Source organism: Ovis canadensis, chromosome 10 (assembly GCF_042477335.2).
Source record: "Ovis canadensis isolate MfBH-ARS-UI-01 breed Bighorn chromosome 10, ARS-UI_OviCan_v2, whole genome shotgun sequence".
In the NCBI taxonomy this organism is placed as follows: Eukaryota; Metazoa; Chordata; class Mammalia; order Artiodactyla; family Bovidae; genus Ovis; species Ovis canadensis.
The window spans coordinates 91,064,455-91,081,095 of record NC_091254.1 but is presented as its reverse complement, the minus strand read 5'-3'; the positions used below and the strand labels follow the sequence as shown (position 1 = coordinate 91,081,095).

Here is a 16,641-nt window from a genome sequence, read left to right as displayed (position 1 = left end):
TTCATATCTCCGTGATAAATAGGGAGTTTTGCAACATGGATCCAGGTGGCGAAGTTATATTCCCACCTTCCCATGAGGAAGGGGATATGGAGCCCTATTCCTGCACTGCACAACGATGTGACTTATTTAACTTTTAAAAAGATTCATATACATCTCAAAGGGGCAGAGGAAGAATTTATAAGCGCAAGTTCTCTGGAGGAAATGCTCTGAGAAAAGGGAGAGGGAACTGTGGCTTTCCCTTTTTCAATCAGGGAGTTTTTTTTTTTTTCTTTTTAGATTTGTGTTTGCCCTTTCACTGGGGAGAAAATTTATTAGGTTAGGACACAGAGCAGGGCCTGCTCGAGTGCCCAGGGGAGACAGAAGCGGCGGGAGACAGCTCAGACTCACAGCCGAGCCCTCCAGGTGGCCTTTCTGGATCTGGGCAAGGAAGAGGAGAAAGGAGAATTCTCTGAGAGCGCTTTGGTGATAATGTCAAGGTCAGCCTCAAGGTCACAAGAAGAGGGCTAGACTTGGCGTGAACTGTGAAATGTCCTGTATAGCACCATGTGGTTTAGAATAAGCCTGAATACATCTGGGTCCAGATATTCATGATGTGGTGGCTGTGGTGACATCAATAAATTTGTTTTTTTACTCTATGCTCTAATAGAGAACAGATGTGATTTTCAAGGAAGAGGGAGGTGGGGGGGAGGTGCTGGAGTGGAAGTTTCAGGTTAGTAGATACAAACTGTTAAATATAGAATGGATTTTAAAAAAATATGGTCCTACTGTTCTTACTGTATCACAGGGACCTATATTCAATATCCTGTAATAAACCATAATGGAAAATAATATAAAGCAGAATGATATATATGGTTCAGTGGGCAAAGAATCTGCCTGCAGTCTAGGAAACACAGGAGACATGGGTTCGATCCCTGGGTTGGGAAGATCCCCTGGAGGAGGAAATGACCGCCCAGCCCGGTATCCTTGCCTGGGAAATCCCATGGACAGAGGAGCCTGGCAGGCTACAGTCCATGGGATCTCAAAGAATCGAATGTGACTGGGTGATTAAGCACAGCACCCATATATATTAATGTGAATGTGTAACTGAATCACTTCACTATACAGCAGAAATTAACATATCGTTATCAATCAGCTATACTTCAGTTTTTTTAAAGCCAAATGAAATCTGTGGTCTAGACCATTCTGTGTCCTCTTTAAGTTCTGGTCAGATCCCAAATGATATGACTGTTATAATGAAGCGTGCTGGCCCTTGTCCTCAGCCAAACATTCTGTCAAAATTTTATAGTAGTTGAAGGCTTTTCCCCCCCTTGTTCTGTGCTCAGTAAACTTGGAAAAGGCATTAACTTCTGCATAACAATCTCTCTGGCGCTTGAGCATCATGACTAAATTGCCTCGATTTTCTTACCTTTGTGCTTAACAGTCTAATATTAACAAATAGGAATAATTTGCTAAGAGGGAAATTAAAGGGAAGAATATAAATAAGAAAGGAAAAGATTAGCAAATGAATATGAGACTTTAGAGAATTCAAAGTTGAAAAGGGAATTGAAATTAAAATATTTTTTAAATTCTGCGTTTTGGTGTTTTCTTTCTTTTACCTTATTTACCCATTCCAAACGAAGCTTATGCCTTTTTTTTTTTTTTTTAATTTGGCAAATACAACAAAAGGGGTGGAAATCTATTTTTTCCCACAGGCAGGCACCATTAACATTTCTGAAGTACCTGCCCTTAACGCTTTCTCTAGTGTTGCATTTTGTTAGTGTTCGCACTTCTGCCACCTGCCAGGCTGTGCTTAGCTGCTCAGTCGTGTCCGACTGTTTGCGACCCTGTGGACTGTAACCCACCAGGCTCCTCTGTCCATGGGGATTCTCCAGGCAAGGATACTGGAGTGGGCTGCCATGCCCTCCTCCAAGGGACCTTCCCAACTCAAGGATCGAACCCAGGTCTCCTGCATTACTTGCAGATTCTTTACCGTCTGAGCCCCCAGGGAAGCCCAAGAATACTGGAGTGGGTAGCTTATCCCTTCTCCAGATCTTCCCGACCCAGGAATTGAACTGGGGTCTCCTGCATTGCAGGCGGATTCTTTACCAACTGAGCTACCAGGGAAGGCCGCACTTCTAACATATGTATACTAACTTAATATTGTAAGCAGTTTTCAATCCTGTTGGAATTCATGAGTGTATTAGTTATCTATTTCTATATGACAGATTATGAACAATTTAGGGGATTGCAACCATAAACATTTGTTATCTCGTGTGGTTTCTACAGGTCAGGAATCTAGGACAGGCTTAGCTGGGTGTTTCTAGCTCAGAGCATTCCATGAGTTTGCAGTCAAGATTCTGGCTGTGGCTACAGTCATCGGAAGGCTTTACTCAGGCTGGGGGATCTGCTTCTGAGAAGGGTCAGTTATGTGGCTGTTGGCCAGAAGCCTCTGCTGGTTGCCACAGGGGCCTCTCCATAGGACCACTTAAGTGTCCTCGGGAGCTGGCACCTGGCTTCCAGCAGAGTGGGTAAGCCGAGAGAACACGGTGAAGGCCACAGTGCCCCTTACCGCCTAGTCACAGGTGATCATTTCTGTAATCCAACCATGTTCAGCGTGGAAGGGGACTCTCAAGACTGTGAACTGGGAACTCACCATCCTGGAGACTAGCTACCGCAATAGACATTTGTAGTAGCTGCAAGAATGTTACAGTAGAAATCTCTATAGCTGTATTAGCTATTTACCTACAGTTAGGTTTTATCTCCAGTATTCCATCATTATAAATAACTCTTTCAGGCATAAAGATTTTCATCAGTACTTCAGATCATTTTCTTTGGATATAGTCTTAGAAGTAAGATTATTGAATTATTTTAAAATTTTCATAAATTTCACTTAAAATCAGCTTTATAAAGCAAAGTAATATTTTATATTGTCTATTTCAGTTAACAGATGCATTTCCTTGAATGTATTTGTTATGAATATCTTTAAATACCTACGGGGTGACTAACAACTATGTGTTTAATGCATTCTATATAGCATATACTTTAGGTAGATATTCTAGTTCATATAGGTAATATTTTGATACTTATGGTGTGTGGGTTTTTTCATTATTATTTAACCATTTTATAGATCCTCCTGAGTTTGTTTGTTGCTGTTATTTTGGACAACTTAGAGCTTGACGAAGATCTAAAGAAGCTTAAACAAGTAAGTAATGTATGGGGGATTCTTTATATCGGCATTAAAAAAATAAGGGCAAAGCATGTGCTTACAGGTAATATTAAATCTGTTCAAACTTCAAAGCAAAGATTTTAATAAATTAACACACTGAGTTGGCAAATATTTTTCTTTTAAGTTTAACCTCTAATATCAACAAAGGAAATTTTTATTGCTCTGTAATTATCCTAGGGATATTTTTATATCATTATTTTGAGTAAAATTAAGATGGGCATGGTATAGTAAATTGAATTGAGATTCTCCTTCAGCCATTAAATGAAGGTTGTTTGGAAATGAAATGCCTCAGGGCCAGCTTGCCATTTGGCATAGCTATATGTAATACTTTCGATCATCATCATAAAACTATTAAGCATAAATTTGCCTGACCACTAGACACTGAAAGAGAATTTAGTCCTGGTGCTCAAAGTAGGTATAAGAAATGGAATAGAATAATTGATCAACTGTGTGCCCAGCTGTATATGAAAACAGACTGGGTATTATGGCATTGATAATCATTTCCAAAAAAATCTCAGTGTAAATATGTGAAGATTATGTTATTGATGGCCGAGAGATTACAGATGTGAGTCAGTATTCTCATAGTTTTTGTTCCCTGGAGGATACTTGGCTTAAATCTTTGACTCTGTCAAAGAGAAGAGACTCTTTGAGAAGCAGAATTTGTGAAGCAGGGGAGCACCTGGATAAATATTCTTGGATCACCCACCTCAGCACTGCAGTAGTTGGGATGTTAATAAAGAATATCCCATCTGGAACTTTCGAAGGGCCCCACATATTCAGAATTTTCAAATTAGATCAAGTTGTCTATTTTTTGCAAAGCAAAAACATCACCTATTTAAATGTCTTATTGTTATTTATAATCTCAAAATCACTTTAAGCACTTCACCTTTTTACTCTTGTTTATCTCCAAAGCCCATGCTTTTAACTAAGGATAGTCAATCACGTAAAAAAAAAAAAATTTTTTTTTTAATGTAAAGATGCTTGCTGTGAGCATATCAAGGAAGGATTTGAATGTTCCTGTTCTGAGGCTACACAAACAAATGTTTGTCCGAGTGTGGTGGACCTTTCTTCCAGATTTTTTCAATTTGTGGCAACAGCAATAGGCTTTTCGTATGAGAGTTGGCAAGTTCTTTGTGCCACTGATGTAGATACTTCTCCTGGGTTCTAGTTGTAGAATAAATATGTAGCAAGTTCAGAATTGACCAACAGTATAATTAGACACAACCAATAAATATGTACTGCTGTATAACCACTTTCATCCTTGCTTTACAAATCTGGTATTAAGGATTTAAATGACTTTACTCTGTTATTCCCAAAGAAGAGGATGGGGAAAGTGTGAAAAACTATTTGATTTTCTTAATGTTTCAAGTTCCAGAAAGCCCTCTATATTCCAAAATCTATCTTTATTCAGCTTAAACTTTTTTTTTTCAATCTTTGACCCTTTCCACTAGTTAGTCTATATATTGCTTCTTATAGCTACATGGACATGAACACGAACTCGGTATAGTGTAGAGATGCAAACTCCAGGAGATAGTGAGGAACAAGGAAGCCTGGTGTGCTGCAGTCCATGGTGTTGCAAAGAGTCATACATGACTTTGCGACTGAACAGCCACAATAATAGCCGCAGTCACAGTTGTTGAGCACCGGCTCAGTGCCATGTACTTTGTATTTTCACCTATTTGACTTTCACAGCAACCATGCAAAGCAGGTACTATTCTTAGTTTCATCTGATAGGTGAGGAAACTAAGGCAGAGAAGTTAAACAAGTTGCCTAAGGTCACACAGCTAATAAGTAGCAGAGTTAGGATTTGAACCAAAATCCCAGACTCAACCTCTACACTGTACTGAGTCACAATAAAGCTGTATAAATGCCAACCATGAGTCATGGTGTGCTGGAGGCTCATTCATAGGACTGTTAATAACTTGTTGATAAACAAATGGTGTTTTAGATGACACAGACATCATTATAGCCATGAAATAATTGTTGATGTGATGGATGGTTTCCTGAGGAATGGAGGTGAATTAAACAACCCAATCATTAAAGCTATATACGAAGTAGTTGTTTGTTTCCCCTCAAAAAGCAGATGATCTAATCAGAGGCACTGGAGTTGGGACTTTGGCAGAAGGTAAGAGCTGCGACATTTACCCTTCACTCCACTGATGGCAGACGCTGTCCAGAACTCCGCCAGCCTCAGGAACCTTCTGGAACAGTGACCCTTCTTAGACACAGATATAATGTGCTTGCAACAGATTAAGAGTTTAGAAAGGCTGCTAGAGACTGTTACTGTATTTTATTATGATCGTGGCAAAAACAATTGTGTTAAAATATATGTTGACTCATGGACATTTTTTAGGAGTCATAGAAGCCAGTGTGAGTCACCTTTAAAGTGGAGAAGTTAAATATGAAATATCTAATGGGGCTACGAGAGAGAAAGTTGGTCCTTGTGCTTGGGGAAGGGATTATATCCCCAGGGGTGGACAGTTTGGGAGACAAGGGTGGAAGGCTGGACAGTGCAGTGAAGAAGCTAGGATGGGAGAGAAGAAGAAGGAAGTGACGACGTGAACGAGGAAAGCCTCCAAGGGATGAAACTGAAGGAAAGAGCGCAGACTGTGAATCCCAGCCTGTGATAAAGGGGGAGAAGCCTGACTGAATCCTAAGTCAGGCTGCCCTCTAGCCAAGGACACGAGAGCTCCCTGCAGGGAGAAGCTCCCCGAGGAGCAAGAACAATCCACAGGCTCCATTGTGGTGGAATCGGATTCTTCTTATGTGGTTCTTACCTTTCCTCCTTATTTTCTGAAGTCTCCTCCTTGCCCTTTAAAACAGTGGTTTCCAGCCAGGGATGCTAAGCCGTGGGGCTCTTCAGGGCAAACGACAGAACCAACAGCTTTCCTTGACACTTCGGGAAACCTAAAGGGACTTGTACATTTACCCAGCCAAAATGCCAACTTTAAAATACTTTTAGCTGGAAATTTGCTAGGCAGCAACACTGCATCCTAATGCTCGGAAGCCTCTTCCTGTATGCTCTTCTTCAAGGAAAAAGAAGCAACATTGAATTATTTAGTGCTTCATAAAGGCATTTTGATAGAAGAATATTTTTTTTTAAGATGGGATTCCGAGGGCAATAATAAAAAGGCTCCTTGGGGATGACTTTTGATGGGTTCTGGTATAAATGCTCATCCCCAGGCCACCCTTCTCTGTGACATTATCAGTGTTGTGCCTTTATAGCTGCTCATATAGCTCTTCCTTTGTCACTTTTCGAAATAAATAATGTTCTGAAAACTCATGCCAGTTATGCATCTGCATAAAATTTATCTATTGCTTTCCTAGCAGCAGTATCACCGGAGCAATCATTTTCTGGCTGCCATAATTTATGTGACCCTGTTTCTAATTAAATAGAGACCATTATTTTCTTTTTAGCATTCCCAAAACCCAATACAGGACCTGGAGACAGATAGAAATAGAGAAATATATAATATTTTTTACATAAGATCAGAAAATTGACTAGAAATGAGATTGCAAATGTATAATTTGGCAGCTGAGAAGCCAAATCAGTTTGTATAGAGGCTAAAAAAACCCCTTGACCTACCGCTGTCCTCTAAAGAGCAAGCAGTAGGAGACGGTGACCTTGGTGCTCAGTGATGTAGCAAAAACGCTGGAGAATGTGGGTGGAGTTTTGCAAAGTTTGAAAATGAAGAGAGTTCTTGCAGCTTTAATGATTTTTGCAAATTCAGTGCAAGACAGATATAAAGGGTTCTCTTTTAAGCAGTAGAAAATTCATTAAACTATGAGGGGAAAAAAAAAAAACCATAGAGAAGCCTCAGGGAAAGATTCACTGAAAAAGGAAGTATAGATAGTCTGTCTAGATTAAATTCAAAGCTCTGAAATTAAAACTGTTTCCCCAACTCTGTAGTAAGTCCCATGTGAGCTCAAGCATGATTGTTTTTGATGGCTTCGCATCTAAAACGTAGTTGAGGGTAGACATGTAAAGAAGCTTCTCTGTCTTACTGATTATCCTTTTAACAAAAACAACAGAAATCTTAGTGCTATTTAAAATGTGAGCTCCAAGTTAATGTTTCGTTTGCATCTCTGTCTTGCCTTCTGTATTGAAGTCCTTCAGGATTTAGGGAGACAAGTCGTGGCCAGAGGATCCACTCAGCTAAACCCTGATTGCTGCCTTCTGGCTTCACAGAAGCAGAAAGTAAAGTGGCAGTTGCAGGGGGCAAAGAGGACTTCTTCTTGTGGTTCAGTGGCTACAGGGTTTTTAGTTTTCAAAGATGAAAAAATTCTAGAGACCTTTGGTACACAGTGTGAAGGTACTTAACACTACCGAGCTGTACCCTTAAAGACTGGCTTAGATGGTGAATGTTGTTATGTGTTCCTGACCACAGTCTTTTAAAAAAATTAATAAAAAATTGGTCACCATACTGGTAAGGTGGTGAGAGCACACTCAGGGATTCTGATGGTGCAGAAGTTGGGTTAAAGAAGATGAGTGGGACTTGCCTGGCAGTCCAGGGGTTAAGACCTCGCCTTCCAATGCAGGGAATGCAGGTTTGATCCCTGATCAGGGGGCTAAGATCCCACATGCCTCGTGGTCAAAAAGACAGAACATAAAAAAGAAGTTTTGTAACAAATTCAAAAAAAACATGAGGTGGTTGATGACAGTTAAGAAAGTAAAGACGAATTGCTAACTTCTTCCTCTTAGACTTCTCATACTCCCAGGTTTCCAGACAGACCACTGGGTTACTGAGCAATTCTTAATTTTTTTAGCTATCTGAACATCATTTACTATCGTGCTACCCCACAGATTTTTTTTCCACTGAATATTTGTATGACAGTTGGAAATCACAAGCGACTAGAGGCATCCGATATCTGGGATCCCTGCTGCTCAACCGCCCAGGGCCAAAGGATGAATATTCCGAAGAAGCTGTAAATTGTCCGTGGTCGAGAGCTGGTAAACTCAGAATTTTACTCAAAGCCTTCAATGTGACCCAATTCCACTCTCAAGCTTTTGGTCAAAGATGTCTCTTTCATGGGCTTCCCTGGTGACTCAGACGGTAAAGAATCGGCCTGTAATGCAGGAGACCCGGGTTCGATCCCTGGGTTGGGCAGATCTCCTGGAGAAGGGAATGTCCACCCACTCCAGTATTCTTGCCTGGAGAATCCCATGGATGGAGTTGCCTGGTGGGCTACATACAGGACATGGACACGGGGTTGCAAAGAGTCAGACACAACTGAGTGTCTAAGCACACAGGAGGTTAAGAGATACAAGCTAACATGTATAAAATAAATAAGCTAGGACAATCCATTTTACAGCAAAGGGAATGTGGCCAAGACTTTACAATAACTATAAAAAAGAAATGGAACCTTTAAAAATTATGAATCATTGTGTTGTATAACTGAAACACATATAATATTGTAAATCAACTATACCTCAGTTTAAAAAAGAAAAGATAACAGCCTAGAAGTCAAGAAGTCAATGCAAAAATGGGGAAACAGCTAAAATTCCAAATGGAGTTTTGGAGTTAAACACGTAATAGGGATTCAGGAAGTCAAAACAAAACAGACAAGGTACCTGTGAAAATTGGTGTCCTCCTAGTGAGAGTTGAATTATGTCCCCTAAAAACAGACACTGAAGCTGTAACTCCCAGGACCTGTTAATGTGACCTGATTTGGAAATAGGGCATTTGAGTTGAAATCAGGTTAAGTCAAGGTCATTAAGGTGGCTTAGATGGTGAAGAATCTGCCAGCAATGCTGGAGACCTGGGTTCAGTCCCTGGGTTGGGAAGATCCCCTGGAGAAGGAAATGGCAACCCACTCCAGTACTCTTGCCTGGAGAATCCCATGGACGGAGGAGCCTGGGGTCCTGCAGTCCATGGGGTGGGTTGCAGAGTCGGGCATGCCTGAGTGACCAGCAGCGCTAACCCACTATGACTGGTGTCCCCATACAAAGAGGAGAAGAGAGAGACGCACAGACAGGGACTGGAGTAACGCGTGTGCGGGCTAAGGAACACCTGGGGTGCGGACCATCTCCAGAAGCTAAGAGAGCCTTGGAACAGACCTTCCCTCAGAACCTTCAGAAGGAACCAAGTCTGTAGACATGTGGATTTGGGGTTTCCAGCCTCCAGAACTGAGACCGTACATGTCTGCTGTTCCAAGCAACCAGTTTTTGGTACTCAGTATGTCAGACCTTGAAAACTAAAAACACCTTCCAAGAATAAAGGACCTCTTTCTGCCTCCGGGAGGTGACAGAGCTGAGCAACAATGGGTCCTCTCGGAGTGTCGGGCAGCTTTCACCAACCAAGAGCAGCTTTCTTAACAGCTGGACTCATTTTCTTCTGCCTCTAACCGAACAACTTCCACAAGAGTAAAGTTTATAAATGTGAGACTTTCTTGGAAGAAGGGTTTCACTGAGCCCTTCCAAAATTTCATTCCATGTGAGATTGAGCCAAACCAGATCACTTTTAGAGGCTGCTGTTTTCAGAAACCTTGTTCTGGGGCTTCCCCGGTGTCCCAGTGGTTAAGAATCTGCCTTGCAGTGCAAGGAATGTAGGTTCAAGCCTCCGATTAGGGAACTAAGATCCAGCGTGCCACTAGGCAATAAGCCCATACACTGCATGTAAGATGACCAGGCAGCTTTTAAAAAAAAGAAACGAAAGAAGGAAACTTTGTTCTTTGCCTCGTCCCTGGCACTCAGGATGTTTAATAAGATAGCTCCAGTCTCTTTTGACATTGAACAAACATAAAATGACATGCCTAAGCCTGTTTGGGGTTCCCTGGTAACTCAGCTGGTAAAGAATCTGCCTGCAATACAGGAGTCCCGGGTTCAATTCCCAATCTTCCTGGATTGGGAAGATCTCCTGGAGACTCAGTCCAGTATTCTGGCCTGGAAAATCCCATGGATAGAGGAGCCTGGCAGGCTACAGTCCAAGTTTACCTTGATGACTTGTTGGTTGTACCAGTCTGTGGTTGTGCTAGTTCAGAATCACTTTTCTTATCGTTTATCACAGCACTCTGCAAGATACTGTCTCAGTTTTTTAGGTGAGACTTGGAAGGATAATGTGTACGAACCAGGCAGGAGGCTTACCCTTCAGCGTGCCTAGTGCCCAGCCCTCTGCCCAGCCATGGAGATGCTTTCTCACTTTTCTTTCTTTAATTAAGAGAACAAAAATTTTAAACACCAACAGCACTTTTTCTCATCAGATCCTTTCACAGGCAATGATAAAGCGGATTATTATGGTTCTAAGAAAAAAAAGGGACAATTGGTTTCAGTTTTCTGGAGTGTCTGGCTGTCACTGAATTGCAGAGAGGCTTTTGGTAGCTGCGTTCAGACTTGTTTGAGAAATGAGGTAGTAAGTGTTGTCCTCTGGATGCCTAAACACGGGGCACGAGGTATCATTGCCTTGATGTCTTCAGGACTCAAGCTTCACGCAGCCCTTCTGTTCTTTGTTCCAAGAAGCCCGTCTACTCGTCCATTCTACCCAGAGCATTTCTGTTCTCGCATGTTCATTCAATTCCCTTAATCTTCAAGTCCCTGCTACGTGCACAACACTGGACCAGGCATGAAGGAGATAAGGATAAACAGGTAATTCTCTGCTCTCATGGAGCTGAGGGTCTAGTGGAGGAATTGGACATAAATCAAATAATCAAAGCAGTGGATAGATATTTATAATGTGAGGGGACATTTCTGCAGAGAAGAACAGCATTTGAGTGAGGAATTCCTAGAAGATTTGGACCCAGATGGGGGACAGAGGGGTAAGGAAGGAGAAAGAGACACTTGGGTTGAGCTATGAAGAAGGAGCAGTGGTGAACTTCTTGGAGATGTAGCTATCAGAGGGGAGGAAAGAACATTCCAGAGTGAAGGAAACCTGTTCAGCGTGACCCCAGAAAAAAGTGGTGTAAAGTGAGTATAGAAAAGTAAGTGGGGCTTAGACCACGTGGAGCCGGAAGAAAAATGCCAAGAGCTTTTCCCTCTGCCCCCAGAACAATAGGGGGCCCCTGGAGGCTTTTCGGATGGGAGGCAGTGTGAACTGGAGAGCTATTTGGGAAGCAGAATCAGCAGGGACTTAGTGAGCTTGTGGGTGGAAGGACATATATGGGCATCTCAAGGAGGACTCCTGGTTTCAGGTTCATCTCCTTGGATGGATGACAGTACCATCCACTGAACCAGGAAACATTAGTACAGAGAAGATCATCACCCCGTCTGGGGCTGGTGTGAGTGAGATTCTGAGTAGAGAGACCTAATGGTTGGCTGCATGTATCAGTCTAGAGCCTAGGAGTGAGGGCTGGCTGACTGGCTGGAGATACAAATACGGATGTTCCTGATCATTCTCAACTATTTATCCAGAGCCTACCATGTGCCAGGCATGTGTTCTGGGCACGAGGGATATGTCAGCAAGCAAACCAGACAGAAATCCCTGACCTCTTTGACGCGTCAATCCTAGAGACCTTCTCTGTATTGGCATGATAGTAGAAGGTGTCAATCTGGATGCGATTGTACAGGGTTGTGGGGGTGAGGGGGGGAGAGATACTGCAGCCTTAAGGGAAAAACAGAGCTTCCCTGGTGGCTTATATGGTAAAGAATCTGCCTGCAATGCAGGAGACCCTGGTTTGATCCCTGGGTTGGGAAGATTCCCTGGAGAAGGAAATGCCACCCACTCCAGTATTCTTGCCTGGAGAATCCCACGGGCAGAGGAGCCTGGCAGGCTACAGTCCATGGGGGTCACAAAGAGTCCTACATGACTGAGTAACTAACACATAAAGGAAAACAAGGTTTAATGATACTGGTGCTTTGCCCTTCGAGTCCAGCTCTTTGCAGCCCTATGGACCATAGCCCACCAGGATCCTCTGTTCATTGGGTTTTCCAGCGAGAATACTGGAGTGGGTTGCTATGCCCTTCTTCAGGGGATCTTCCCTACCCAAGGACTGAACCCATGTGTCTTACGTCTCCTGCACTGGCAGGCAGGTTCTTTACCATTAGTGTCACCTTAGGGAAACATAAATAGTCCACCTTTGTTTTTGTCTCATGTAAATTTTGACTTTTTGTTTTGTTACAGATAACACTTTCTCTGTCTCAAGTTTAGCCTGCTAAAGGGAGAAGGTCTGATTGGTCCAACCTTGGTCTAGTCAACATCATTCCTTGCAGGCAGGAATTTTGTGTCTCTGCCTCTTAACACTGGTCAGCCTTACAGAAGGCCCTCAGCTTTGAACAGGGTAGATCCAGACCAGACCACAAAGAGGGCCACCTGAAATGTGGCCAGTTTCCTAAGGCAATGATTTGTCCTCCTAACTCCCCATCCCGGCCTCTGCTCTGGAGGAGCTGGACCCCAAAGAAGGAGATGAATGAATGAAAGAAAGGAGAGACCTTGTCCCCTTCCCAGCTCTAGAGCTGAAGTCACCCTTGTAGCTCAGAGAGGGTGGGCACGGAGGTGGAGAGTGGGAGTGAGGCTTGATTCAGGTATGAGTCTCGACTGCATTGGACTGATTTTTCGCAACCAAAAGCGGCCAGGAAGCCATGGTGTTTATCTGAGAACAGTGGCCAGTCATTTTCTTCATTCCTACTAGAGGGTTAGTGCTTTCATTGTGGGCCTTTCCTTACATTCTACCCGCTGCCCTTGTTCAGCAGCAGACACAGTGGAGGCAGGGCATGGCTGGCATCCTCACAGCCATCTGACTATTGAATATTTTCTACTCTGTTATTAAAAGAATGACTTAAATTATTATTAAGAAGTGAGAAATGTATATGTGTGCTATTTTATTTGATGTTACCCCTATCTCTGTGTTGTTTTACATGAAATATGCTAATGTGTTTTCATAATGCATCTAATAAGCCCTTTTAATCAAAGGATGCAAAATTGAACAACTCGACAATCTCCCACAGGCGTACTCGTGAACAGCAGTTGCAAAAGGCGTGGTGGTTGTCTGAAAAGAGATTCCTTATGGGGACAGTGTGTGGGTTAAGTTCAAGACCCCCATGCAGAGACGCCAGGACAAAATGTGTGTCTTCCAAACCTCCAGGGTAAAGTGTGGGGTTTATTCTGCGGTGAATGTCATCACTGCTACTAGCTACCCATCAACTAAGGCGGAACACATTAAAAAGTTCACGGAGATAATGAGAGCCAGACTTCACACAGTTGGAGGAAGAAGTTGTTTGGTAGCTAAGTTGTGTCCAACTCGTCTGTGACCCCATGGACTGTAACCCACCAGGCTCCTCTGTCCATGGGATTCTCCAGGCAAATATCCTGGAGTGAGTTGACATTTCCTTATCCAGGGGATCTTCTAGACCTGGGGATTGAACTCAAGTCTCCTGCATTGGCAGGTGAATTCTTTACCACTGAGCAACCAGGGAAGCCTGAGAAAGAAGTTACAGATAAACAAAAGGAAAATGCCAGATGACTTCTTTGGCACAAAATTAGAGTAAGAGTGTCAGTATGAACTCAGTTTATTGCAAGATGGGATGTAAGCATATAGGTGCATAGATGGAAACATAGATACATCAATAGGTATATAGACACATAGCTATATAGGCAGATACGTAGACATAATGATGGATATATACATAAATAAGTAGATACTAAATACAAATGTGTGTGTATACAAGGGCTCATATACATACATATATTTCCTAGCTCTTTCCTCTGAGTGAGCCTAGAAGCAGTGACATGCCAGTAATATCAAGAAAACCCAGTCCTAAGATTCTTGTTTCTGAAAACCATTCTCCAGTAAAAGAAATCAATATTCTTTGGAGAAGTGGCTGATTCTCAAGCTGAGGCAGGGAAAACACAAGATAAGACTTAAGTATTTTTGTGGAGCCAGAAAATAAGGAAGAGCTTAAACACACACACCTACACACACACACAAAAGGATGTCAAGACGTGACAGTGAAATATAATGTGAAATCCTGGATGGGATTCTGAAACAGAAAAAAAAAAAAAAGGCATTCGTGCAAAATCTGGGAAGTTCCAAAGAAATTCTGTGTTTTGGTTCAAAGTAGTCGACCAAGGTTAATTTTTTGGTTTTGATCAGTGTCCTGTGGTTATGTAAGATGCTAACATGGGGGAAAAAACTGGGTCAAGGGTGTACAGGAACTCTGTATTATCTTTGTAACTATTATGTTAGTTTAAAATTATTTCAAAATAAGGAAGTTTTTAAATGAGATTAGAATTTTCTATGGAAAGCACTAAAAACACAACATATAGTCATAAGTTGACTGCTCTGTTGTCCTGTTCAAGAATCCATGCGTTTGTAAAGCTTTATACCACAGATATGTTGTACAGAATTTACAGTCAGTTATAATTTTTTTAATCTTACAAAGTTGGAAGCATAGTCTTCATCAGGAACAAAATGCTTTTTATGAGTTTGTTTCTGATGGAAAATCTGATGTGGCTTGTCCTTTCTCCTCTTCATCTTAATAACGTGGCTCATCTGAAATCAGAAGAGTCATCTGTGCTGGTTAGCATGGCTGATTCTGTATTGTAAAGAACCTAAGGAAAGGGTAACCAAGTGATGAGAAATACCACAAATGGGCCCCTTCAGCTTGTCTGTGGGCCACACTTTGCAGCCTTTTTTGTTCCTCGTCTCCTCACTGTTGTGTTATCCCTATCATTTGAGTACAGGTGTCCAGTACTAGGCCGTGGGGCCACAAAGAGTCCTGCCCTTAATTAAAACTTGTCAGCTTAATAGAGGAGAGATACACAGACATAGGGAGCCTTAGTGTGAAGCCCTGAGCCCTAGGGTGGAAGACCCAAAGAAGGAAGATGTGCCTCCCTCAGGTTGGAGGCAGGTCGATAAGATGTGTCTAAAAATAATGAATCAGATTTTATTAAGAAAGTGGGGAAACACATTTCATATAAAAGAAATAGCAGGTACCAAACTGCAGAAATAAAAACGCATCTATTGCTTGAAAATGTTATTTTGATGAGACAGTCTAAAATAATGTTTAGAAGCTGAAGTTCTGGGGACTTCACTGGCAGTCCAGTGGTTAAGAATCCACCTTCCAAGGCAGGGGACATGGGTTTGACTCCTTGTCAGGGAACTAAGATCCCACCTGCCACAGGGCAACTAATGCTATAATGAAGACTGGCATAGCTTCCCCCTCACCCAAAAAGAAGCTGAAGTTCTGGAACCTCAAAGATTGTTGCCAAACCCCAGTGAGCACCCCTTCTAGCTGTGTGACCTTTGGGAACAGATTTGAGCTCCTTGGTCCTAGGGGTCCTCACCTTTAACATAGCAGAACTAATGGTACTTATATCAGGGGGCTGAAGTACTTATGTTGAGGACTAAAGCATGTTAGTAAATGAGGCGATGAACAGGGTTCAGCAGAGGATCTGCACACGTTTACTACTTCAAGTAGCCATTGTTATTCTGAGAAATCATCCTAGAGGAGATGGTTTTGGAAAGCTGTATTATAATTAACCAAGTGTGGAAGGAAAGTGTATTGCAAGTGTTGGGAAGGTATATGCTAAAGCAGGAACCAGAAATAAAACTGTGGGGCAAACATACAAACCAGTATTGTTAGAGAGTAAGGGCAAGGCGTGAGGGGATGCTTTAAGCCATGGTGATATCAGAATTTCTCCTCTGCATAACCAGTCCATCCTAAAGGAAATCAACCCTGAATATTCATTGGCAGGACTGATGCTGAAGCTGAAGCTCCAATGCTTTGGCCACCTGACGCCAAGAGCCAACTCATTGGAAAAGACCCTGATACTGGGAAAGGTTGAGGGCAGGAGGCGAAGGGGGTGACACGGGGTGAGATGGTTGGATAGCATCACTGACTCAATGGACATGAGTTTGAACAAACTCCAGAGATGGTGAAGGACAGGGAAGCCTGGCATGCTGCTGTCCATGGGGTCGCAAAGCATCTGACACAACTGAGCAGCTGAACAACAAAGAGCAACGCAATTGATAATCCTTGAATCCTTGAAGATTTAGAACAAGACGGTGTTTCTTCCTTAGCTGTTCTGTAAGAGCGATTTAAAGGGACAGGATGAAGATGGAAACCCAGCTAGGAGGGCGAAAGGGGTGACCGTGAGCAGTTTTAACCTGGTCAACCAAGTGATCACTTGACTCACCAACCTGGAGCTGCTGGTGGCTCCATCAGGAGCAGAGCCACTGAGGGTGGGAGAGACCCGGGACTCAAGAGACAACGCGGGGAAGCCATTGCAGAGGAGCCGAGTAGATGGTAAGCAAGTTTCAAGAAGCAAGTTTGAAAAAGAAGGGACAAGAGAGAGGAACACAAGCTCAGGAAAAATGTGTGCTTTTCTCTGTTTTTTTTTTTTTTTTAGCCACACCTTTCAGCATGTGGGATTTTAATTCTGCTGCTGCTGCTGCTAAGTCGCTTCCGTCGTGTCCGACTCTGTGTGACCTTATAGGCAGCAGCCCACCAGGCTCCCCTGTCCCCGGGATTCTTCAGGCAAGAACACTGGAGTGGGTTGCCATGT

At 42.6% G+C, this 16,641-nt stretch overlaps 1 protein-coding gene across 1 annotated transcript in view; it reads left to right on the top strand.

Annotated features, from left to right (window-relative positions):
* Positions 1-16,641, top strand: part of NALCN (sodium leak channel, non-selective) — a 303,444-nt gene that overhangs the window by 186,092 nt on the left and 100,711 nt on the right. Inside the window, exon 15 of the mRNA XM_069601972.1 lies at positions 3,107-3,181. Coding sequence (XP_069458073.1) covers positions 3,107-3,181 — 75 coding nt within the window. The remainder of the gene's footprint in view (positions 1-3,106; positions 3,182-16,641) is intronic.